This window comes from Cibotium barometz, chromosome 57, assembly GCF_041138505.1.
Source record: "Cibotium barometz isolate CiBa-2024 chromosome 57, ASM4113850v1, whole genome shotgun sequence".
Classification (NCBI taxonomy): domain Eukaryota; kingdom Viridiplantae; phylum Streptophyta; class Polypodiopsida; order Cyatheales; family Cibotiaceae; genus Cibotium; species Cibotium barometz.
Window position 1 is genome coordinate 40,315,157 of NC_141102.1, and position 26,167 is coordinate 40,341,323.

General features: G+C 44.4%; 1 protein-coding gene across 3 annotated transcripts; it reads left to right on the forward strand.

Annotated features, from left to right (window-relative positions):
- LOC147606748 (uncharacterized) lies at positions 1 to 25,916 on the forward strand. Of its 3 annotated transcripts, none has more exons than XM_086792156.1 (7): positions 1 to 487; positions 678 to 730; positions 826 to 863; positions 966 to 1,263; positions 24,804 to 25,171; positions 25,284 to 25,468; positions 25,586 to 25,916. In XM_086792156.1, the coding sequence occupies exons 1-6, from the start codon at positions 43 to 45 to the stop codon at positions 25,453 to 25,455; spliced, it is 1,374 nt and encodes a 457-aa protein (XP_086648282.1). In that variant the 5' UTR covers positions 1 to 42; the 3' UTR covers positions 25,456 to 25,468; positions 25,586 to 25,916. The 3 variants fall into 3 exon arrangements, with proteins under 3 accessions (XP_086648282.1, XP_086648281.1, XP_086648280.1); XM_086792155.1 differs by having other exon boundaries at positions 25,284 to 25,463; XM_086792154.1 differs by having other exon boundaries at positions 25,284 to 25,916.
- The last annotated feature ends 251 nt before the right edge of the window (positions 25,917 to 26,167 follow it).

Sequence of the window (26,167 nt, forward strand, 5' to 3'; positions counted from 1 at the left end):
TTATCAAAGTTCTTTCTGAGATGACATTTGACGAGGCCGTCGATGGCTCAGCCAAGCATAGATTGCGCGACGTCCTGCTGCTCACCAGCAAACACTCTTTGCTCTCTCGCTTCTCTGAAGAGACGCTTCCATTCCGGCAGACGCTGCGCACTGTCGTTAACGGAAAGAGTTGCCGTTGTCGGAACATCCCGGCTCTCCGGGAGCAGCGTGCAGCTGGTCGCTATATGCTTGTCTTCTGCCAGAGCTCCGGTAAAGCAGAACTTACAGGAACCATGCGAATGTGCTTGCAGTTCTCCGGCCATTCGCAATGGCGGCAGCAGCAGTGGCGGCCGCGGCCGTGGACAAGACGACTGTACGAACGTACTCCAGTCCGATTCCACGGAGGCGGCACCGGAGATCGATGAGCGCGAGAGAATCCGCAGAGAAAAAATTGGTCTGGCCAACAAGGGCAGGACCCCATGGAACAAGGGCAAACACCACTCTCCAGGTAAGTTCTTCGTCTAGTTTTGGCAATGCCCTTTCTGCATCATGCAACATAAGAGAGCAGATTGAAATTCCTAGTTTCACAGCATACCTTTCCAAACTTTGCAACATACAAGACCACATAAATGCACATTTTAGCTTCTCCTAGCACCATTGCTCAGACCTTCCGTCATGGCTGCATCTTTGATTTCCAGCCACAATTGCTCGAATGAGGGAACGGAACAAGATAGTCATGCAGGATCCAAAAGTAAGCTGCTATTATCGCTCGCATTTATCATGTTTAACTAACGTGTTGACATTCTCCTTGATAGAAGGTTTATGAGTGTGGCATGTGCATGACAGATACGGGAGAAACTTCGGCAGCATTCCCATCCTCAAAGGTGTTGTTCTTTTTCATCATGTATCAGAAGTCCATGCAACAACCTCTCTGGGTATAGTGCCCATCCATGACACTGCATCCATTTGTGTGATCCCTTATGCAGTCAAGAGACCAGGGAGAAACTCAGAATATTCATGAAATCGAGGATGCAATTTGAAAGAAAGCAACTGACAATTGTGCAAGAGTGGAAAGATATCATTGGGGAAACGGCAAGGGTTGGCGGAAACAAGGGAGATGATGAACTCCAGTGGGATAGCTATCATATCTTGAAGGAAGAGTTGCGGAGAGAGTACTTTGCAGCTGCCAAGAAAAGGAAGAAGAAGGAGAGCGGTCCCAGATCTTGGACATTGGAGCAAAGGCTGAGAATATCTGAGTCAGTCAGAGCTAAATGGGACGATCCTGTAAGGTCATTCGCAGACTTTTGAAAAAGGCATGTAGGGAGCTCTGTGATTGCGGCTTAACCTGGCAGTTTTTGTCTGTTTTAGTATTTGTAAGATTGTGGTGAAGAAATGTCAGATACTCTTGGTGAAAGTTTTTGCCATAATTAAATTTTAATGCAAGGATTCATTTAGACAGCAATGAAAGAACTGAGTACCGAGAGGTTCACTCACACATACGACATGGGCATGGGCATGGGCAGGGAAAGAGGAGGGGTGGGCTAATCTGTGCTAAACCAGGTTGGCAACAAAGCAATGACTGTTATCTTTTATCCAAGATGCAGGTGGGAAGGCCCTAAAGGTCTGCTGAAAGCTTGCCCAGTTTTGTGGGTGGTTCTGATGCTATTCTGTCTGTTGAACTGCACGTCAGGGGGGTTGCTAGGCTGCTGTGAGATTGGATGCACAAAATGAGGTCTTTGCTGTGGAAGGGGAGGGGAGTGGGGGGGCTTCTATATATAAAGCCTATTTCCCCCCAGTCTACTGGTTGGTTTGGTGAGATAGCTGCACAAACAGCAAAACAAGGGGAAAACCCCCTTTGCCTCCTTATTGGGGACTGTTTATATCTCCAACATGTGGCTGGGGCGGCCCAAAACTAAAGGCTATCCAAAATGCTCCTTTTGCTGTACGGGTTGTCCATGCTGAGTTCATCCTTCCCTCTGCTGTCTGTAGTCGCTTCTCTTTCTTGGTTTGCCACTTTTAAAGTTTTATGGGCCATGTGCCTCAGGAGTTCCACAACTCTTCACATGCCACTTGCCTAACTTCCGGTGTACTCTCCTAAACCCTACTCCTAACCCTAGCCATAATGGTTTCCAGTAGTCTTGACATATGCACGCTTATCTACTATCTAGGGATGATATATTGGTCTATAAAAACGTTCCACTTTGCTTGCCAAAATCTTCTTACCGCTTGTTGGAATATATCATCTCTAGAAGGTCTACATCACCTTTTCATGCTTGTACTGATCATTTTATGAGACCCTCCATTGGCATATTTAGCAGATATTATTTAGGCATTTTCTACCATTTTTAAGGCATTTTATGCTATTGGACAGCTGTTGGCCTGCTATAGTCGGCCAACCATGTCTCTGGAGGGATATATAAGGGTTCTCACCTTTCCCCTCACTTTTCATCTGATTCTTGCATATTTGTTGGAGCTCATTGGCTGTAGCAACAGTATCTCATGCTTGTAAGCACCTACGGGCTTCGCTCATGCTCATTTTCAGCAATAATCAACTGTTTCCAGCATTCTACAGTTTGTGCTTTGGGCCTACAACCTGTGATGGTCTTTCTTTCATGGTATCAGAGCCAAACGATGATCTACGGGCAGGTAGGAGCAGAGGTTTCTAGGAGTTGCTACAGTTTCTGCATTCTGCGTTTACTGCATCTGTAGACTGGGAGTGTTGCGTTTCTGCTGTTGGAGACTGAAGCTCTCTTCTACGTGCTGAGGACAGGGTTCTTGAGAGATTTGCTTTCTCTATTTCTCTTTTCCCACTCTCCTTCCCTTTCTTCTTTCCTCTTCTTGCTGTGCACAGCTTGAGAGGAGGCTATTTGCTGTTTTTTTATTGCCCTCTTGCTTCAGAGGAGGTTTATTGCCAGAGGACAGGGCTGTCGGAGATTTCTTTGTTGTCGTTTCTTCTCCACACTCTTACGCACTGCAATAGTGGTGCTTAGCAGGTTGTTAGCGGCTACTTGAGTTAGAGGAGGATTATCTGTCAGCAGACATGGCTTCCAAAGATTTTTGTACAGTTGTTCCTCTCCAAATTCTACCCTAGGGCCTTCTAGGCTTGAATCCTACCTTCTCTCCTCTATCGAGGCACTTTGGATTCATTAGATTCTGCCTCTACCGAGGCACTTTGGATTCATTAGATTCTGGAGCATTTGTGCTGAGCCGACACTTTCCCAATTACCATCTTCTCGGATTCTCAGAGTGCTATTGCTCTAGCTTAGAATCCAATGATACGGGGACGATCCAAGCATATTGAGGTGCATTATCATTTTGTACGTGATTGGATCGAGTTGGTACTTCTTCGGCTGGCCTATTGTTCTACCAAGGACAATGTGGCTAATCTCTTCACCAAACCACTTCCGAGAGCTACTTTGGAGGTGTTACTTCAACGTGCTAGTATTGGACTGCCCCTTTGGCGCTGAAGAGGAGGTGTTGGAATATATCATCTCTAGAGGGTCTCCATCACCTTTTCATGCTTGTACACTGGTCATTTTATGAGATCCTGCATTGGCATATTTAGCAGATATTATTTAGGCATTTTCTACCATTTTTTAGGCATTTTATGCTACTAGACACCTGTCGGCTAGTTACAGCTGACTAGCCCTATTGACCTTGTTCCATAAGTCAACCAGCCCTGTAGCTCTTGTGCATGGAGTTGGTGTAACGGGAGGCGGACACGTGTATTGGAATCGTATAAATGTGAACAAGATTCTGAGCACTTAACACTTGAGCATTACAACCACAAAGCTGAAAATGACAGTACACCACATAAAGGGGCCGATGATAGGCTGACCCCCCCCCTTTAGGTTATATTACCAAAAGAGTCTGCAAAGTACAAGATTACGGGTGCCTGGGGATTCACCACCAGCCTGCACCTGATTCTTCCAAATACATTATGAATGAATACATTTCAAACAAGAGAATCTGTAGGTACATCCGCCCTACACACAGGTACATCCGCCCTGCACAAGCCTCTTCACAGGTACCTCCGCCCTGCACAAGAGTATCACAATCCTCACAGGTACTCCGCCCTGCACAAGATGTAAATGGATCTTTAGGCCTTGTTTCCACGCGAGAAACTGATCCAGAAACCTGTGTTCTCCGCGAGCAAGTGTCCCCAATGCTTGCCCTAAGCACCTGCTATACCAGGAATCCTTGAGACACATCCATGCTCACATATTCCATTGCTGTCCGACCTGTTTTGTGCAATAACCAGTCCAAAACAGCAACTTTCTGTCGCGAGAAATCCACCTGTAAAGGGTCCTACAGCCCTGTGGAGGTCCCTAGAGCTGTCCTGTACTGTCCAAGTTGACTTTGGACACCTGTAACGAGCCCAAAACTCGCAATAACCAGAAATTGCAGGTCTAAAATTTACCAACCAGCCCTTTAGAAGAGTGTGGGGATCGTTGTCCAAGTTTGTGTGAGTCCGGGAAGCAAGCAACCAGCCCTGTAGCAACTCCCAAAGCTCCAACCAGCTCTCCAATATGTTGAATAATGAGTAAAACAGCCCAAAAGGGCTTCTTGAGGGAGGCGCCTTTTTCAGGTGCCACCTAAGGGGCCTGGTGGGTACACATGCTGGCTGACATGTGTCCTCATAAGGTGTCCAGGTAGGTGTCCAGCCCATAGTGCTCCATTTGTCTTGTTTCTATAAGTTTAGGTCCAACCAAATGGGAAATGGCCATAAGCTGTTCGGACTTCATTAATTTTGGTCCAACCAAATGCGAACGCATTATAAGTTGTCCGGCCACTTATTAATGAGTGTGGACCTGCAAACCAATAAACCTTAGTATTAAATGAAGTAAGCTGTAAATTGAGTGTGGACGCACTTACCACCTGCAAAACCCATAAGCCCATAGTTTTAGGCCCAAACAGGAGTGCACACACGTGTCCACAAGGTGCCCGGGCGTCCCGGGTCCCTCGGACTTCACAAGCCAAAATAGCAAGCATTGTCCAGGCAGCAAGGCAATGTCACACAAAGTAAAATAAAGTTATGGCATGCATCATTTATGCATTGTGCACATGTAAACTTGGAGAACCACCTATCATCATTCTTGTACTTGAAAATATTCCGCCTGCCATCATAACACACCATGTGTGCATGGCCGGAATCCACATGGGCACCGCCCGAAAGTCCACAAATGTCCTGCCATGTCCTTGGACTCATATGCATCCACTCATATGATCCATACACATGCCCAAGTATAATACATACATGCATCCGCATGTTTCTAGGCCTGACACGCATCCGCATGTCCCTAGAATATAGGGATTTGTGACATCCCCCCGGCACTTTTGAAAGGCATCTCTCTCTTCTTGTGTCCATATAAAGATTGCTTTCTTCTTCGTTAACTCATGTAACGGAGCGGCAATGAAAGCAAAATGCTTGACGAACCTCCTGTAGTAAGCACATAAACCAAGGAAGCTCCTCACTTCATGGACTGATTTTAGCTCTGGCCATTCTTGCATGGCTTGTATCTATGCGGGATCCATGCGCACACCATCCTTTGATACAATGTGACCAAGATAGTGAATCTCTGGGAGGAAGAATTCACTCTTTTTTGCATTTATGTAGAGCTGATTTTCCTTAAGCTCTTTAAACACAATAGCCAAGTGCTCACGATGTTGGGCTTCATTCTTTTAGAATACAATAATGTCATCAAAGAATATACCCGTGAATTTTCTATGCTTTCAGAACACCCTGTCCATCATCCTGTTGAAGGTAGCGGGTGCATTTGTAAGGCCAAAAGGCACCACCAAAAACTCATAAAGACCAAAGGCTGTCCTAAATGCAGTCTTGTGTACATCTTGAGGTGCCACTCTCACTTGATGATACCCACTCTTGAGGTCTATTCGGCTGAAACATGCCGAACCTTCAAGCTTGTCCAAGATGTCATCAATGCGCGGAATCGGAAACCGATTCTTGATGGTTATCTTATTGAGGGCACGGTAATCAACACACATCCTGTAAGTACCATCCTTCTTTTGAACAAGAAGTACCGGCGAGCAATATGGCGAGAAACTAGGCCGAATCAAACCCTTTTCCAAAAGTTCATTCACCTGTGCCATAATCTCTTCTTGTTGACTAGCACTCACCCTGTATGGTGGCCTATTAGGTGGAGAGCTACCGGGAATTAGATCTATGCAATGATCTTCCGGCCTCTCGGGTGGCAACCTTGCTGGCAAAGCATTCGCAAAACAATCTTTGAACTCATTCAAAAAGTTAAGCTTGTCTTGATCTAATGTACTAACATCAACACTAGAATGTTCAATGGTATCACGTACAAAAACCAAGTAAGAACAAGCTGATTTCTTTATTGCCTTATTAATTTGTACATGGCTTACAAGAGGTATGGTACTTCCAGTAGTACCAGCATCTATAGAGTGCTCACGGCCTCTATGTACAAAGCTGATTTTCTTCTCTTTGTAAGCCTTAATAGCCTCTAAACGGTGATGCCAGGGCATCCCCAACAAAACATCACAACCTGTAAGAGGAGCCACTAAAAAGCTCTCATGGTCGAGGTAGTCCTGTATATGTACACGGAGCTTACCAATGACCGGAGTTACATCAACCTGTTTGCCCTCAAAAGCAGCGTCTGCATTCATTTGCATTCCCATGTCTTCCACATTGAGACCTATGGCGGCAGCCATCTGTACGGATATAAATTTATCTGTGGAAGCATCATCAAAAAGAAACAAAGCGGGCTGATCCTTCAATTTGCCCCAAGCCTTGCATATGACTACTCTCTTGGGCTCATGCTCTGTATTACCCTGCACATCGGGTACAACATTCACAAGAGGCTTTTCCACATTAGGCTCAGCATTCTTAGGATTCTGTGGGCATTTAGGATATATATGATCTTTACTGCCACACTTAAAGCATTTTCCAGCCTTCCTGAACTCTTCCAATTGCTGTTTTGAGAGCCCAAAATTGTGGCGTTTACCCCCCGGCTTCTTTTCGGAGTCATCCTTTGCATCTCGGCCATCTTTGGGAGCATTCTTAGGTGGCTGTCCACCCTTTTTCTGGTCATAACCAGCCCTGAATTTGCTCTTGTTTTGACCTGCAAATGGCTTATTTGTGGGTGCTTTCATGTGCAAGTTCTCCGCAATCATGGCTGAGTGTATAAGCTCTTGTATGTTCTTATTTGGGTACACTCCCAAGCTTTGTTGGATGATGTGATGGAGCCCCGATTCAAACTCTCTTCTTCTCGTCCTCTCCAATCTTCATGAAGGGAGTAACCTTGAGAAGGACTTTCCAAAACTTTGCTATGTATGAAGCAACGGACTCTCCCTCATCTTGGGACAGCCAATCCCACTCCTTGCGTACATCCTTTGCAAAGTTTGGTTGTAAGAATTGATCATAAAACTGAATTTTGAAAGAAGACCAAGTTGGGGCAGCACTTCCATCAAGTATTTTTGTAAGCCACCAATCACTTGCCGTATCCTTGAGATGCATTCCCACATGCCTGAGCATAGACTTTTCCGAAAAGTCTTCATTGCAAAAAGCTATCTCAAACTGTCTAATGAAAGCAAGTGCTATGTACATCCTGTTCATCTCCATGGTGATGATGCCGCGATGAAGATTCATGATCCCTCTTCGTTCTCTCTTGAGCCACACTCTCCGAATGAGTGGAAAGTTCAACACGAGAACGGATATGTCTTCTTGGAGCAAAGCGGGGACCTGAGCTCTTCGGTTTCAGCCCTATAGTGTCGCACTTGACGCCTCAAAGATTGATCGTTGTCCAAGCTTGTGTGAGTCCGGGAAGCAAGCAACCAGCCCTGTAGCAACTCCCAAAGCTCCAACCAGCTCTCTAATATGTTGAATAATGAGTAAAACAGCCCAAAAGGGCCTCTTGAGGGAGGTGCCTTGTTCAGGTGCCACCTCAGGGGCCTGGTGGGTACACATGTTGGCTGACATGTGTCCCCATAAGGTGTCCAGCCCATAGTGCTCCATTTGTCTTGTTTCTATAAGTTTAGGTCCAACCAAATGGGAAATGGCCATAAGTTGTCCGGACTTCATTAATTTTGGTCCAACCAAATGCGAACGCATTATAAGTTGTCCGGCCACTTATTAATGAGTGTGGACCTGCAAACCAATAAACCTTAGTATTAAATGAAGTAAGCTGTAAATTGAGTGTGGACACACTTACCACCTGCAAAATCCATAAGCCCACAGTTTTAGGCCCAAACAGGAGCGCACACACGTGTCCGCAAGGGGCCTGGGCGTCCCCGGTCCCTCGGACTTCACAAGCCAAAATAACAAGCATTGTCCAGGCAGCAAGGCAATGTCACACAAAGTAAAATAAAGTTATGGCATGCATCATTTATGCATTGTGCACATGTAAACTTGGAGAACCACCTATCATCATTCTTGTACTTGAAAATATTCCGCCTGCCATCATAACACACCATGTGTGCATGGCCGGAATCCACACGGGCACCGCCCGAAAGTCCACAAATGTCCTGCCATGTCCTTGGACTCATATGCATCCACTCATATGATCCATACACATGCCCAGGTATAATACATACATGCATCCGCATGTTTCTAGGCCTGACATGCATCCGCATGTCCCTAGAATATAGGGGTTTGTGACAGTTGGCCAGGTTTTCCACACTTCTATTGCTGTCCACAGTCCATATGCTCTCTACAGAAGAAGTCGACTTGCTCCATCTAGTTGCCCTTGGTTTGCTCCACACCCCAAAACCTAGAAAAGCAACTCGTGTTTGGCAAAAATAGCCCCCAGGGTCACTTTTAGCAACTTGTGGGTTTTTGGTCCATGCCCGAGTGCCCAAACCAAAAAATTGGTCGCGGTTCATTAAAATAGTCTAGGCCGATGTGATTTAAGTTTGTCCACCCAAACTTTAATGAATATGAACTTGCAACCATAGACTTTAGTAAACAAAGAAATAATAATTAAAAAAGGTTGAGTGTGCACACTTACCACTTGCAAAACACATAAAATTCACCGCCTTAGTTCCAAACAGGTGTGCACACGCGCGTCCACGGGGTGTCCAGGCGTCCCCGATGCCCGTGGACATTCACAAGCAAAATACCATGCAATGTCGAGGCAAACAAAACAAGTGAATGCAGATGCCGCCTTTGAGGGCAAACAGGTTGATGTAACTCCGGTCATTGGTAAGCTCCATGTACATATACAGGACTACCTCGACCATGAGAGCTTTTTAGTGACTCCTCTTACAGGTTGTGATGTTTTGTTGGGGATGCCCTGGCATCACCGTTTAGAGTCTATTAAGGCTTACAAAGAGAAGAAAATCAGCTTTGTACATAGAGGCCGTGAGCACTCTATAGATGCTGGTACTACTGGAAGTACCATACCTCTTGTAAGCCATGTACAAATTAATAAGGCAATAAAGAAATCAGCTTGTTCTTACTTGGTTTTTGTACGTGATACCATTGAACATTCTAATGTTGATGTTAGTACATTAGATCAAGACAAGCTTAACTTTTTGAATGAGTTCAAAGATTGTTTTGCGAATGCTTTGCCAGCAAGGTTGCCACCCGAGAGGCCGGAAGATCCTTGCATAGATCTAATTCTCGGTAGCTTTCCACCTAACAGGCCACCATACAGGGTGAGTGCTAGTCAACAAGAAGAGATTATGGCACAGGTGAATGAACTTTTGTAAAAGGGTTTGATTCCTAGTTCCTCGCCATATTGCTCGCCGGTACTTCTTGTTCAAAAGAAGGATGGTACTTACAGGATGTGTGTTGATTACCGTGCCCTCAATAACATAACCATCAAGAATCGGTTTTCGATTCCGCGCATTGATGACATCTTGGACAAGCTTGAAGGTTCGGCATGTTTCAGCCGAATAGACCTCAAGAGTGGGTATCATCAAGTGAGAGTGGCACCTCAAGATGTAGACAAGACTGCATTTAGGACAGCCTTTGGTCTTTATGAGTTTTTGGTGGTGCCTTTTGGCCTTACAAATGCATCCGCTACCTTCAACAGGATGATGGACAGGGTGTTCAGAAAGAATAGAAAGTTCACGGGTATATTCTTTGATGACATTATTGTATTCTCAAAGAACGAAGCCCAACATCGTGAGTACCTGGCTATTGTGTTTAAAGAGCTCAAGGAAAATCAGCTCTACATAAATGCAAAAAAGAGTGAATTCTTCCTTCCAGAGATTCACTATCTTGGTCACATTGTATCAAAGGATGGTGTGCGCATGGATCCCGCAAAGATACAAGCCATGCAAGAATGGCCAGAGCTGAAATCAGTCCATGAAGTGAGGAGCTTCCTTGGTTTATGTGCTTACTACAGGAGGTTCATCAAGCATTTTGCTTTCATTGCCGCTCCGTTACATGAGTTAACGAAGAAGAAAGCAATCTTTAAATGGACACGGGGATGTGGGCGGGGGGTTTCAGGGAGTACAGATAACGTCTGGATTCTTTCAAATTTGGCGAGCTTCCGGAATAACTAATGAATTACAGCTCTATTGCACAGCCATCGGTGCTTTAATCTTTGCAGGATTAATGTTCTTTGCTGGTTGGTTTCATTACCACAAGGCTGCTCCAAAATTGGCCTGGTTCTAGAATGTAGAGAGAGATGCCTTTCAAAAGTTGAAGAGTGCAATCATCTCGGGACCGGTACTCATTATTCCGGATTTGCACAAACCTTTTGTGGTGGAATGTGATGCATGTGGGGACTGCATAGGGGCTGTTTTGAACCACGAAGGACACGCCATTGCCTATGAGAGCAGACGCTTGCAACATGCAGAGCTTCACTTACAGGTTTATGAGGAGTTGTTGGCTGTAATTCATGCCCTTACTATTTGGAAACACTATCTTTTAGGGGCTGATTTTATGGTCAAAATTGATTATCAAAGTTTGAGATACTTTTTGACTCAAAGTAAGCTCTCAGAGAAGCATATGAGATGGGCAAATTTCCTCTCAATGTTTCATTTTCAGATTTTACACACTCCAGGGAAAAAGAATGTGGTTGCAGATGCCTTATCTAGACGACCACAGGTTCATGCTATTACAGTTGCATACCATGAGGACTTATCGGATATGCGTAATTCTAGTGTCGTAACATCTTGCCTAGTCACTATTAGTGTAGGCGGTCAAGCATAAAGAAGACGCATTGCCATAAAACAATGCAAAGTCCTAAGTGCCTTTAAGATAACAAAAGACACGTCTCATTGCTTGCCATTGCCTAGTGCCAGGGAAGTGCATAAATCTGCTCAATTGTGACATTGCATACCGAATATCAAGACGAATAGACCATAGGTAAATAAGGCATCCCACAAGCTGTTGATAGGTGGCAATATCAAATGGCTCGGAAGAGTCCTCAATTGATAGTCATAAGCTTGGTTCCATAGGAGTAGAAACAGGCTTGTAATCTGTCATTTGGAACCTTTCTAAAAGCTTCTCAATGTATCTTCTCTGAGATAGCATGACGCCGCCCTCAATTGGTATAAACTGAATACCCAAATAGTAGTGCAAAAACCCCATGTCTGTAACTGTTGGAATTCAGCTATGAAAGCTGAAATGTTTCTCTCACATCAGGGCTCGTCACCAGCAAATCATCCACATAAAGGTTCGGGATTATGAAATCATCCCCTTGTTGGCGAACATAGAGAGTACTCTGAGTAGGACTATTTGAAAAATATGAGAGATCAAGTACGTGTGAATCTTTTGATACCAAGCATGAGAAACAAGGCCATAAAGTGCTTTACGCAATCTGTATACTTTATGCTCTGCACCTTTCTGAACAAAGCCAAGAGGTTGTGATACATAAACCTCTTCCTACAAATCACCATTCAGAAAAGCAATTTTGACATCCGACTGATGCACATTCCAACCTTTACGCGCAGCTAATGCAACAATAGTGCGTATGGTAGTCATACAGGAAATAGGCACAAAAGTTTCCTCATAGTCAACGCCCTCTCGCTAGGCATACCCTTTGGCGACTAAACGAGCCTTATAGCGATCAATTGAGCCATTAGCTTGTGTTTCAATTTATACACCCACTTTGTGCTAATAGCATGCTTGCCTTCCAGCCAGTCATTTAACTGACATGTAGCATTCTTTTCAATGGAGGCCAACTCCGAACGCATCTCCAATGCATCAAAATGAGAAAGTGGCTCCTCATTACATGCGGTAGCAGCAAGAGCTGTGTCAGCAAAATCAGATGCATGTCGAGAGGCAACGCGTGTACAACGTGGCGCGCAAGTGTGGGCAGTTTGCTGTCACGCAAGGTGTCAATGAGCCAGCGGCTCGGGGAACTCTTTGTGAGTCACGAATGGTTATTCTCTTCAACCAATGCATCACCCATGGCATCCTGATCAAAGTGTGGCAGATCTAGAGCAATATGGGGAATGTTGGGTTGCTGATTTTGCTGATTTTCAGCAGCAATAACAGGAGGCTGGTTTGGAGCCAAAGTAGGCTCAACAAGTTTAGCATCTGTACCAAATAATGGCAGCAATGTATCAAAGACATGCGGGGCATCAATTGATGGCTGTAGCCTAAATGAAAGCATGGATTGAGATGCATATTCATCAAAGATGACGTCTCTGGACACAATAATCTTCTTAGTGGAAGGTACATACTTTTTTTTGGTAATATCCAGTGCAGTATATTTATATGCTCATAAATTTACATGATGGGAGGTCTCCGAAATGGAGAGTATCCCAAAGATCAGAAACATAAAAAGAAAAGCTCTATGCAAGAAGCATCCATATCACCCTCATGGCAGGCATCATATAAGGATTGCCGCAATGAGGCTCGGAAAGATTCATATGACTTGTGAATCTGCCGACCCAAGTATGCCAAATTATGCTCACTCCAGATTGTCCAAAGAGCCCAATATCTCACCCAAGAGAGAAATAGTGAGTATTGAGACAAAGACCTCATAAATCTGCCAAAGAGCAGAAATGTTTCCCAAATCTGCGACTCGGGAAACGGAGCCGAAGATAATCTGAAATTCTCCTGAGGAGGATCCTAGAACACGGGCAGTGCCAAAGCAAATGAAGAACAGTCTCTGAAGGAGCCTGACATCTTAAACATGTGGATGGTGCAATGCGACGTTTAGCAAGTGTGACCCCCACTGACAATGTGTCTGTCATACATCTCCAAAGAAAAAGTCTTTGTTTCAATGGCATTTTACACTTCCATAACATCCCGAGATTCTTCCGCCACCATGAGAGGGGCTTCCTTATATGCCACAGAGAATTAGCATGTTGCTGAATCCATGGAGCAGACTGAAGAAGGTTGTAAGCTTTGATGGAGGTTAAGGCGGGAAGAGGAACAGGATGAGTGCATGTAGCAGAGGGTTGCAATTGCCAATCCGTAAGCTTGTCTGTGTCAGCCCCCACTGGAGGAACAGGTAGAAAAGGATGTAATAAATCAGCAATTTTTTTCCATATAAACCTATGATGCATTCCCAATGCATAGGAAGCAGTGGCCTGAGGAAAAGATAAGACATAGCCCTGATCATCTACCACATCATGTATGTATCTAATTCCCAATTTCATGAGATTGTATGCCCGAACAGGTTCCTGTAAAGCAAGTGGAATGTCAAAGATGGCACTCCAATGAATACTTTCTTTCCTTATTGAGTTTGTCCCCGAGCAATTATCAGGAGCCCATTTGACCTTAGAAAGTACTTGTTTCCAGTCAAGTATGAGAGCAGTAGAGAAAGGACAGCCAGGTATCTTCCCTACAAATCTCCCAATGACAACCTCCGAATGATCAGTAATCCAATGACCATAAGCACAAGTCCTCATGTTGACACACATGGATGCTAGCATACAAGTCCATGACTATTGTTGGCGGAAAAAAGTATGCAGCATAGTCGCCTTCCTTGCAAGTACATGATATCTTATATTGAGGACATTAAGTCCACCATGCATCCTAGGAGAGCACAAGCTTTCACAGCAGTTTTTGTCCTCCATAACATCTCCATAGCTTGAGACATAAAGGCTGAAATATCCCTGGAGGACCAATGCAGCAAAGGCAAATAGAACTGGACATAAGACATTACAATGGACTGCACTATTCTGAGCCTGACATGAAGAGGCCAAGTAGAAATCTTCCAGTATTCCAGTTTATGTTGAAGTCTTTGGAAGATCCATTTTAGCTGCTGCTTCTTGGTGATATGCCATCCTATGGGATATCCCAAATGCCTGACTACATCTTTGGAATGCACCACCTGACCCGGCCAAAGAATAGAATGCCAGTCACATTGTTTCAGGGGAAGTAATTTAGATTTGTCAAAATTGACATGCAACCCGCTGCCAAGCCATAGAATGAAAGAGTGGTCATAAGCATTTGAACTTCCCGGGAAGAATTCTGTGGCATAAAGAAGGAATCGTCAGCATATGGTTGTGCTAAAAAAGATGCAGCCCCAGGGATTTTAAGACCAGTCATCTGTCCTGTGTTTGTAAGATGATCAAGATACATTAAAAGGGGATGGGTCGCAATGGCATAGAAGAGAGCACTAAGAGGACAGCCCTGTCTAACTGATCGACCCAATGTCCATGACCGAGACAGATGACCCCCAAGAATAGTGGAAGGTACATACCGCTTGTATCCCTTGCTCTCACTGCCATACCCCACAAAAATACATTTCAATGCTTTTGCTTCAAGTTTGTCTCTGCTATGCTGGTACATGCACGTAAGCCAGACATTCAAAAACACGCATATGTGTGACTACAAGGATTCTGCCATTCCAAGCCTCATAAGTTGTCATAGATTTCAATGCTTTAATGGGACAACGGTTCAGCACATAGTTGGTGCACATGATCGCTTCAAGCCCAAATTTGGATGGCAAATCTTGCTTTTAAGCATACATTTTGCCATTTCCAGAAGTGTACGATTATGGCGCTCAGCCACACCATTCTGTTGTGGTGTATAAGGAGTAGTACACTAATGAGAAATACGTCGTGACTGCAGAAAAGCTGTAAACTCATGTGACAAATATTCCCCCCCTCAATCTGTACACAATGGCGTGAGCTTATGGTTGCAAGCATTTTCAGCCATAGGGAGAAACTGATGGAAAGCTGAAAATGCATCTGACTTACTTAGCTTTCAAACCATACACCCAAAAAAAAGAGTGTAATCGTCAATGAAAGTCATAAAGTAAGAATGTCTAGCAAAAGATGGTGTCCTCATAGGGCCACATAGATCACTATGTACGAGTAGCCCGCACAGTGCCATCTTTTGGAAAGGACTGACGATGTATCTTTCCCAATATGCATCCCTTGCATACATGCTTGTGTGGGAGCTGCATAGGTGGCAACTCATGAACCATAGACTGACACTATAAACGCACAAGAGAAGGGAAATTAAGGTGACCAAACCGAGCATGCCATAGCTCAGTGTCATGCATAACTTGCGATGTGGAAGCAAACATAGCATCATCATGAAAATCACACTGTCATACATGTCGAGCTTGTAAAAGCCATTGCTCAATGTACAAGAGAGCATAAGCGCATCAGAATCTTTTCTGTCATAAATGGAGTAGCAATGATTAGAATATTGGATTTTTGAGACCAGCTTTTGCAAGTGTTGAGACAGAAATAAGATTCTTGCGAATTCCAGGTATATACAGAGTATCTGGAGTAAATGTGTTCCCACTATATGACGTCAACTCCACATTGCCAATGCCTTTAATGATGGCATATGATGCATTATTAGCACACAGAACTGTACCACCTGATGGTGCATCTCTCAAGTTAGCAAACAGCTTCCTGCACGAAGTGATGTCCTTTGTACCACGTGAATCAAAATACCAATCAACATCCGACAATGACAAACAAGAGGCAGTCAAATCACTGTAGGTGACTATTAAGACATAGCCATCATGTGCAAAATTTGCTTCCTTGGCACTGTCACCTGTAGTTGCAGCAAGACCTTGCTGCTGCTTCTTTTTCTCACTCTCATTACGCTTCTTGCATTCCTCAATTACATGACCAAGTTTTTGACAATAGTTGCATCTCTTCTTCTTCTCAATCTTCTCCTCTTTAGACTTAGGAGGATCTGAATGGGCTTGTGCTTTGCCCTTAGGTTTAGCACTAGAACCAGTCCCAGATTTTCCTTCGCCATGATAGGAGGCAACAAAAGCATGATATGCAACAATCATGTTATTCCGGGTGGAACGAGATTGCTCTTCTTGTAACAAGAGAGCTACCAAATCATCAAATGTGTACAAATATGTATTTCTCTTCGTCAAGATATGAAGAGTGGTATCACATCATCAAGTGAACTGTGAGGTATCACCTCGTCAAGTGAACTGTCAGGTATCACCTCATCAATATTGATTAATTGCTCTCGCAAATCCTTAACACATGTGAGGAATCCATCCAAAGAATCACCCTCAGCCATATGTTCCAAGTCAAGCCTTTTTCGGAGATAAGCTACATCTTCTTTGTGGATCTGATATAAAGAGTCAAGTATATCCCATGCACTTTTAGAAGAAGTACATGAACGGATATGAGGTATGACTTGCCTTTATACGAGAGCGATCAAGGCATGAGCTTGCGCATCTTTAGCATCCCATCTGAGTTATTCTTGTTTAGAAGGAACAATTGCATGTGGTGCACTTCCACACAGGAATGAGAATCATTTGTTCCAATAGTGGATCCCCCTAACGTGCTAGTTGTAGAGGCGGGACGAGCAAGCCTTAACTTAGCACCAGATACATATACCCATAAATTGTTTACAACCAGTACATGCTTCATCATATATGCCCACATGGGATAGTAGTCACATCTAGCTTGTCCTTGACAGATAGTATCCCAAATATATCATTATTAGCCATGGCTCAAAGTAACTAACAATCTGTCCCAAGCTCGCTGCACAATGCACTGCAAACCCTCAATGTCCATTGAAAGGGAGGCTTTTGTGATGCCCACAATGATTCACTGATGACAAGGACCTGCACATGTATTGAGATGACAGAGTGTAGGGATAGAAAAATTATTTGAATAGAGGCTTGATGACCAAAAGAGACCCCAAAGATGGGTGTCACAATGTTGTATTTTGATGCCGAGTGCACTGAGAGAGAGCATGGATTTAACCCAAGGTTCGATTCAGCTCTGTTTTTGGAGAAGCTGAATATTTGCAAAGGGGATTTGATGGCCTAAACAGGCCCTGATTCAGGTGTGCTTGGGCTTGGGAGACTCGGCAAAAGATGAGGAACACAGCTGTGCAAAAAAATATGCCTGAGATTCTTGCTCTGCAACGGTGGCAGCGACGGGCAGAACGAGCGGCTCAACTGGCGGAGGCGGCATTGGCGGAAATGCCCAAATCAAAATTGAGTTGGGGGTTTGTCAATTAGATGCTGGGCGAAGCCCTTGGTGCTAGATCTTCACATGCGACCAGATCTGAATGTGCAGGCGACCAAGTCTGATTGAAGGGCCGGCTGATGCGGATCTGAACGGCAGCTGTTGTTAACGGCCACCAGCTCACATGTGCGACCAGCGGGCATTAGAGCTGACAGGTGACTAGCTAATCAGTGCTCTGATACCAATGTTGGCTGATGTGAGGGAGCTCTGCAAGAGAACACACACAAAGACTTGCAGAGTCGAGCTCCGAGAGAAATGAGAGACGTGTTGGGGTAAAGGCACTATGCCCACCCTTATAGTGTGTACAAGCCCACAAGTTATAGTACATAGTACACTTAGTACTTTTAATGTACTAAGTGCACTATGTGTACTAGTGCAATATACATGTGTGATAGGGGAGTCACACACTCATGCTTTTGGTGAGTTGACTTATCCCCACAACTCTCTCTCTCTCTCTCTCCCTTGTGCTTCTCTGTGTATGTCTCTCACATGACCTAACCCTAATTCTCCCATCAACTGGTATCAGAGCCCTTAGTGATCCCTCCCTTCCTCTTCTCCTTGATAGCTGAACGAGCTGCTTGCTTTGCTGCTGTCATACTACAGCTGTGGCAGAGAGCGCTGAGCAGCTTGCATCAGGGTCACAGCATCCAGGCGGACAAGGAGTCAGTCGCAGCCAATCAAACGAAGAGGACTGTCGACTTCAGGCGTGTAGAAGGCGCACAGCCAATCAAGCGAAGAGAGCTGTCGACTTCAGGCGTGAACGAAGGCAGCAAAAGAGGCGAACTCAAGCGATAAGCTACGGGTGGCGCTCATAAGCGAGCGAACATAGCCAAGGCAGCATAAGCGGGCAATTCTAGGCCTAGCGCTGGGCGTCGGCTGGCGCTAGGCGAAACATAAGCGAAGGGAGCCCGTCGACGTGTATGAGGCGCTAGGCGAGCGAAGCGCACAGCAGCCAGCAAACGTGGGCGACGACGAGCGGTTTTGCCAGCGTAAACGTGGGCGACGTTAGGAGAGTCTTTGTTTTCCATCGTCACCAACTCGATAGCGTAACTCTTTTGTCACGGCTTCTGCTCACGCTTCCATACGTCATCGGCAGAAGCCCCTTCCTTCCCATGGTTTGTCCTGCTTCCCAACGGTTAAACTCATCTGAGTCATGAGCTAGAAGGAAGAGAAGGTTCTCGTCAGTGATATCAGAGAAGCTACGAAGCAGAGAAGGAAGACCTCCTTTTGTTTGAAGAGCTTCAAGAAGATTGATCCTTGTATTCCCTCGTTTCTGCAGCAGCATCAGCAAACCCCCCTTTTTCCTGCAACAAAAACAAAAAATCAGAAAATTACAAGGTATTTTGCTTTAATTTTTTTTTGGGACTTGCAATTGAGCAAGTACAATTATCAATTGAGCAGGTACAGGTGCCCAATTGCTCAATTTTTGAGCAAAATTGGGTGACATTGGTCACAATCAGGATAAATTTGCAGGAAATTGGTCAAATCAGGATCAATTTGCAGGAAATTGGATGTCGAAATTTGGGGCTTTTGATGTAATTGTGCAATTAAGCACTCATACATGCTGTATGATGTGAAAAATCGCACATTTGGGCAAAATTGCAGCAAATTGCAGTGCAAATCAAGGGGCTTTTGTGCCGATTTGGTTGATTTGCATGCAGGCGATCGCATTTGATGCTGTGGATAATGTGCTGATGCCTTACAAGCACTCAATGTGCCTGTAAATCAAGGGGCTTTCATGTATTTGATGTATATGTGGCCAGGGGGAAGCATCGTGAACACTCTGGATGCCTTCATGTGCGTCAATGTACCATGTATGATCAGAAATTGATCTTAAATCAAGGGGCTTTTCAAGTTTGTATGCTTGTTGAGCTTGGCAAAGCAGCAGGCAAGACATTTATGCCTTGAATCCTCAAAAATCAGCTTGCAGTCAAGGGGCTTTTGCCCAATTTCTGTTCGGGACTGTTGTATGCAGTGTTCGGGACTGTAAAAGTCTGATTTTCACTCATTTGGACAGCCAGGAGAGCATTTATTGCTATTGTACCTGCTGGTACAGATTTGGCACAGCTTTGTGCATGTTTTGGCATGGCTGTACATTGTTTTGAGTGACCAAAAGGTTCAATTTCAGCTGCTGTACTTGCCGGTACAAGTTTGGTACATCATTTGTGAGCAATTGGTACTGTTGTACAGTACTTTGGAAGGGCAAAAGAGCACATTTAAGGTGCTGTCCAAAATCTGCAGCAACCAGATTTTGGTGTTTTCATCACATAAAGTGGGAGAAAAGTTGCATTTGTGCTTCCGCAGTGGGAGATAAAGCTTGGGAGAAAAACTGTGAGCACTTTGTGTGCTTTTGGTGCAGTGTTTGCACATTTTGCAGGGAGTCGGGCATTGACAGGTTGCATTTTGCTATGGCAACCACAGGTGAGAGCTCTTCATTGCTTCACATCAAGAAGCTTGAAGGCTCGCATAATTATGATATTTGGCAAACCCAGTGCTACAATGTGTTGCTCCAGAAAAAGCAGCACAAGCCTATTAAAGAAAGGGGTGTAATGCCCGCTTCTCTTACTGCTGAAGAGTGGGAAGATATGGATGAGCTGGCAAGATCTACTATCATGTTGTCTGTGTCAGACTCTTTACTTTTCAGCATTCGTGAAGAGAAGACAGCTTGGGGAATGTGGCAGAGATTGCAGGACTTGTATGCCCAACAAAGTGCCTCAAGCAAAGTGTATTGGTTGAAGAAACTCATAGGCCTTCAGATGAAGGAAGGGGCGTCTATGACAGCCCATCTAAATGAGTTTAATGGTATTGTCAGCCAGGTCATTAATCAAAAGTTGGCAATGGACGATGAGTTCAAAGCCACTTTTTTGTTATGCACTTTGCCAGAGAGTTGGGACACATTCAGGACAGCCACTAGCAATTCGCATGCTATGCTGTCATATGCAGATGTTGAGGGTGCTCTTCTTCAAGAAGAGATGAACAGGAAAAACAACTCTGTTGGAAAGTCCAATGCAATGAATGCACGTGGGAGATCCCAACAAAGGGGTAAAAGCCAAGAAAGGGGAAGGAGCAAGTCTCGCTCCAAAAAGGATTTGGAATGCCATTATTGTGGCAAGAAGGGACACATCAAAAAGCAATGCTACAAATGGAAAAATGATCAAAAGGAAAAGGGAAAAGGCAAAGACAAAGAGAAAGATGAAGCCAAAGATGTAAAGCCAAAGGGCAAAAGTGGAGTCAAGATTGAAGAAATCAATGTGTCATATGCAGGTGACAGTGAGGATGAGGTTCTCTTTACGTCTTCACTTGATGCCCATTCACTTCTTACAGGTGGTCATGGTATGCACTCATGGATCATTGATTCAGGTGCCTCCTTTCATGTCACAGGTTGCAGAGACTTGTTTGTCAGGTACACTGCTGGCAATGAAGGAGTGGTTTATTTGGGTGATAACCATGCATGCAAGATTCTTGGCAGAGGTGATGTGAGGCTTGTATTTTCAGATGGCTCACAGCTTATGCTCCATGATGTCAGGCATGTGCCTGAGATCAAGAAGAATCTGCTTTCTACTGGACAGCTTGATGATGCTGATTATGTTACCACATTTGGTAGTGGAAAGTGGAAAATTAGTAAGGGCTCACTGGTTGTTGCCAGAGGCTCTAAGGTGGACACTCTTTACTTTATGCATGCAGGTGTTTGTCACCATGCTAATGTAAATGCAACCGAGCTGCCGGAAATCTCTATGTGGCATAGCCGGTTGGGACACATGAGTGTCAAAGGAATGGAGCAATTGTCTCGTTTGGGTTACTTGCCTTCTCTAAAGTTTTCAAGTTTTCAATTTTGTGAGCATTGTATATATGGTAGGCAACTACAGTGCCCCCACAAGAAAGCTCTTGGACAGAAAGATGCTCAGTTAGAGCTTGTGCATACAGATGTATGTGAGATGCCTCAGCTTTCTTTGGGAGGGGCAAAATATTTTGTCTTTTATTGATGATGCCACACGCAAGGTGTGGGTTTATCCTCTTCGTTTGAAGAGTGATACATTCTCAGTGTTTGAGAAGTTTGTTGCTCTTGTTGAGAATCAAACTGGCAAAACACTGAAGGCTTTGCGTTCCGACAATGGGGGAGAGTATATGTCCAAACAGTTTCAGGACTTTTGTGATGCTAAAGGCATCAAGAGGGAGCTCTCTACTCCTTATGATCCTCCACAAAACGGGACAGCAGAGAGGATGAACAGGACCATACAGGAGAAGGTCCGTTCTATGTTGTCACATGCTGCATTACCTCATGGTTTTTGGGCTGAAGCTGTTATGACAGCCGTTCACCTTATAAACAGGTCACCTAACACGAGGCTTGGTGGGAAAGTGCCAGAAAAAGTATGGACAGGGAAGCCTCCGTCATACAAGCACTTGAGAGTGTTTGGTTGCGTTGCGTACGTGCACATACGCAGGGAAATGCGCACCAAACTTGATCCTAAGTCTCACAAATGCATATTCCTAGGATATGGTGACAGAGGTGAAATGGGGTATAGACTTTGGGATCCCATGAATAGAAAGATCATACGCAGCAATGATGTCATTTTTGATGAAACATGCATGTATAAGGAGCCTGCAAGGCAACAGGAGCCTAGCAGAGTCATCTTTGATGATGATGGACATCATGGACAACAACAAAGGGCTGTAAATCAGCCATTACAGCAGGAAAACCAGCCCTTAAATGGTGCTGAAAATGGTCCAAATGGACAGCCAGATATGGCAGAAGATATCCCTATGGATATACCACAGTTGGAGGAGATACCGGGCATGATTTTTCAGCCTTATGGCATGGAACAGGAGCCACCAATGGGTGATATGCAGGCTGGACAGCAACCTGCAAATGATGGTCATTGGGTACGGAGGTCCACTAGACCCTCCAGAGCCCCTGACAGGTTTGTTCCAGGGGTTGACTACTTGATGCTCACTGACTGTGGGGAGCCCTCATGTTATAAAGAGGCTTTACAGAGGGCAGACAAAGCTCTATGGGAGCGTGCCATGAAGTCAGAGATGGATTCTCTGCATAAAAATGAAACATGGAAGTTGGTGCATTTGCCTGCAGGCAAGAAAGTTTTGCCATGCAAGTGGGTATACAGGCTTAAAGTTGCACCAGATGCAAAGCCAAGATACAAAGCCAGGTTAGTGGCTAAGGGCTTCAAGCAGGAATATGGTGTGGACTTTGATGAGATCTTCTCTCCAGTGGTCAAAATGACCACACTTAGAGCTGTATTAGCTTTGGTTGCACATGATGATCTGGACTTGATTCAGATGGATGTGAAGACTGCTTTTCTTCACGGTGATCTCCATGAGGAGATATATATGCAGCAGCCAGAGGGTTATGCAGTGAGTGGAAAGGAGAAGCTTGTATGCAAGCTGAAAAAGAGTCTTTATGGGCTCAAACAGGCACCAAGAGAATGGTATCATAAATTTGATACATTCATGAAATCTCAAAAATTCAGGAGAAGTGACATAGATCACTGCTTGTACACCAAGAAAGCTTTGGATGGCAGTCTATTGATCCTCATCTTGTATGTTGATGATATGTTGATTGCCGGGAAATCTCGTAAAGAGATGGATGCATTGAAAAAGAGGCTGCATGAAACCTTTGATATGAAGGATTTGGGTGATGCAAATCACATCTTGGGTATGCGGATACTTCGGGACAGAAATCAGCATGTGTTGTATTTGTCTCAGAAGGAATACATTGGCAAAGTCTTGCAGAGGTTCAATATGGACGGGGGGAAGAAGACTAGTACTCCTCTGCCTCCATATGTGAAACTCAGTGCTATGGACAGCCCACAGTCAGATAGAGACAGGGCTGATATGGCCAAGATTCCGTATGCTTCAGCTTGTGGCAGTCTCATGTATGCCATGGTTGCTACTAGGCCGGACATTGCATTTGCAGTGGGAGTGGTTTCTAGATACATGGCCAACCCTGGCAAGAAGCATTGGGAAGCAGTGAAAGGTGTCATGAGATACCTGAAGGGCACACATGATATGTGCATTTGCTTTGGCAAACAGGATGCATTAGTGCATGGTTACACGGATTCGGATTATGCCGGTCATCCAGATAACCGGAAGTCTACTACCGGTTATGTATTTACATTCACAGGAGGTGCTGTGTCATGGATATCCAGGATGCAGAAGTGCACAGCCTTATCTACTACAGAGGCCGAGTATATTGCAGCCACAGAGGCTTGCAAGGAGGCATTATGGCTATCTCGGTTAGTGGTTGATTTGGGCTATACAGGGGATATTCCATTGTTGCATTGTGACAGTCAGAGTGCCATTCAGTTGGCAAAGAACCCTGTTTTTCATGCAAAGACGAAGCATGTGGATGTGAAGTATCACTTCATCAGAGAGGTGATAGAGAACAAGCAAATTCAGCTTGTTAAGATTCATACGGATGACAACCCGGCTGATCTGTTGATGAAGAGTTTGCCTCCGGAGCGGTTTGCTCATTGCAGACACTTGATGGGCATTGGATGAGGCCATTTTCAGCCTTGATATGGCCTTGTATATTATCATGTACATGCTGATTTTTTCTTTTCCTTCATTTAAGGGCACTTTGCCTTTAAGTGGGAGGTTGTTGGGGTAAAGGCACTATGCCCACCCTTATAGTGTGTACAAGCCCACAAGTTATAGTACATAGTACACTTAGTACTTTTAATGTACTAAGTGCACTATGTGTACTAGTGCAATATACATGTGTGATAGGGGAGTCACACACTCATGCTTTTGGTGAGTTGACTTATCCCCACAACTCTCTCTCTCTCTCTCTCTCTCCCTTGTGCTTCTCTGTGTATGTCTCTCACATGACCTAACCCTAATTCTCCCATCAAGACGTGCTGGAAAAATGTACTTGATGATAAGGAAAGTACAAAGTACGAAGTACTAAATACTCAAGGCCCAACACACAAGGGTGTGTTCCCATGGGAAACAACCTCTGTCCAAGTAGAGGAAAAAGTGCCTGTGGGTAGAAGTGTTCACACCAGGACTTCCTGGAGGCCAAATCGCTAAAATTAGTATCATTAAGGGGATGCTCTAGGCATCTTTTCTACAGATTGCATATACAGTGTACTTTTGTGGTCTCATAGGGTATTTCGGCCTTCCACGTAGGTCAATAAATGTTTCTTTCTTCCCACATGTTGTCGTCCTTCTTTGGTCATTTTAGTCACTTGTTCAAGTTGGTTCTATGAAAGCTTCATTATTGCACTTTTTCAAGGTGGTTCTATGATAGTTTCAACATTGCACTTTTTGTTTCAAGACTTCTTTTCTTGTGAGAAGTGGGGTGTATGGAGAGAGACGGTCATATGAACAAATCTATCTAAGAAACTAAGTGTAGATCCAGATCCATGAACCACAGGTGATATCAAATTAATTTTGTCCTTTGCATGTTGCTTAAAAGCTTCCTGTGCAGTGGCTGACGTGCCATTTTGCAGGAATACCGCAAGAAGGTGATTGAAAGCATACGTGAGAAGAGACACCAAGGTCAAGGGAGAAGGAGATCAAACGAGAAGCTTTCAGATGCTGAGTTTGACAGGCTATTAAATTTTCTCACAAGTACACCAAGTACGGGTTCTCTCAATGATCGTGTGGGGTCTCCTGACTCCAAGGTGGGATCCTATAATGATCCTCTGTCCAAGGAAAAACTCGAGAAAATCAAGCTGCTGCGTGTGCGAAACGTTAAACAGAAAGATCAAGGATTGCAAACAGAGGCCAGAAGTGCCCAGCATGAAGGCAAAATGATAGAAGCCACACAAACGGCTGCTTTACAGCAAGCCCAACGTGAGGCTACAGAGAGAGCACGGTATAAATCAAAATGTTCATTTTGGATTCTTCCCATCTGCTTTTCTTGTGAATTTCATAGACAGGTGGATCCCAGTTTATGCCTCGTATAATGGTTTCTGTTCACCATCCAGGATTCTGTTGGCAGAAGCAGAGCGGGCCGCTATCCTAGCGGCACAAGCTTTAGAAGCTGCAGGAGCCAGAGACGAGAGTCTCTGCTACTCTCTTTTGGAGGCGCAGACTTTGTTGGATGAAGCAAACAAATCAATATCAAGTACAGAGATTGGAACTCACCCTGCGAGTTGATGAGAGAGGTGAAGTATGTCTGATCTGATCCTCTGTACTTTTGAGAATTGTCTCAGCCTTCGCTACCACCACTTTGCTATCTGGTAGTACTGCTATAGCATGAATGCTCATATTCGCTTCCGCATTGCAGTCCATCGTGGAGCCTTTGGTTGGTTCTGCTTTGCGCGTGTTTTTGAAAGCTAGTCCCGTGGTGTTCTATATCAGATATATCTTGTTTTCTTGAAGCGAGAACCTCGCTTTTTTCATAGGCTTTTTGCATTGCAACAAGCCCAAATTTTTTGATGCAAAAAAGCTGATGTATCCACAAATATCTCAGATCATCCAAAATTTTAATCCCTGCTAGCACACGTGTTCACCTCACCCTATGTAATGCTTTATTACGTGCAACATAATCAAAATCCAAGGTTGTATGTACCTGATAGTCTAGTCCAATCTTACATAAATTATCCTCTTTTGGATCATTTAGGGGTTCCATAAGTTCTAGCCAGAAAGGAGACTAACAATTCTGATTACTTAAAAATTTATGAATTGTTCCACACCCCCAAATACAAGCTCATGTGCAGCTCTCTGGACCTAGTTGCTTGGGATATGGAGTCTCATCGTGGCAGTGTTTAGATAATTGTGTAAGTGAATTCGGTGTGAGGCTCAAGCAGCTGTAGATGCTTCTGAAAATTTCTCAAACGAGCTCATCAGCATGCATGCCCTCAAGTGA

Bases quoted from the DNA above. Each gene is read 5' to 3' on its own strand.
- LOC147606748 (XM_086792154.1), top strand. From the start codon at position 43: ATGGCTCAGCCAAGCATAGATTGCGCGACGTCCTGCTGCTCACCAGCA. The intron at 1,264-24,803 runs GTAAGGTCATTC...GCCATTTTGCAG, and splicing joins GAGCTAAATGGGACGATCCT to GAATACCGCAAGAAGGTGAT. The intron at 25,172-25,283 runs GTATAAATCAAA...TTCACCATCCAG, and splicing joins GAGGCTACAGAGAGAGCACG to GATTCTGTTGGCAGAAGCAG.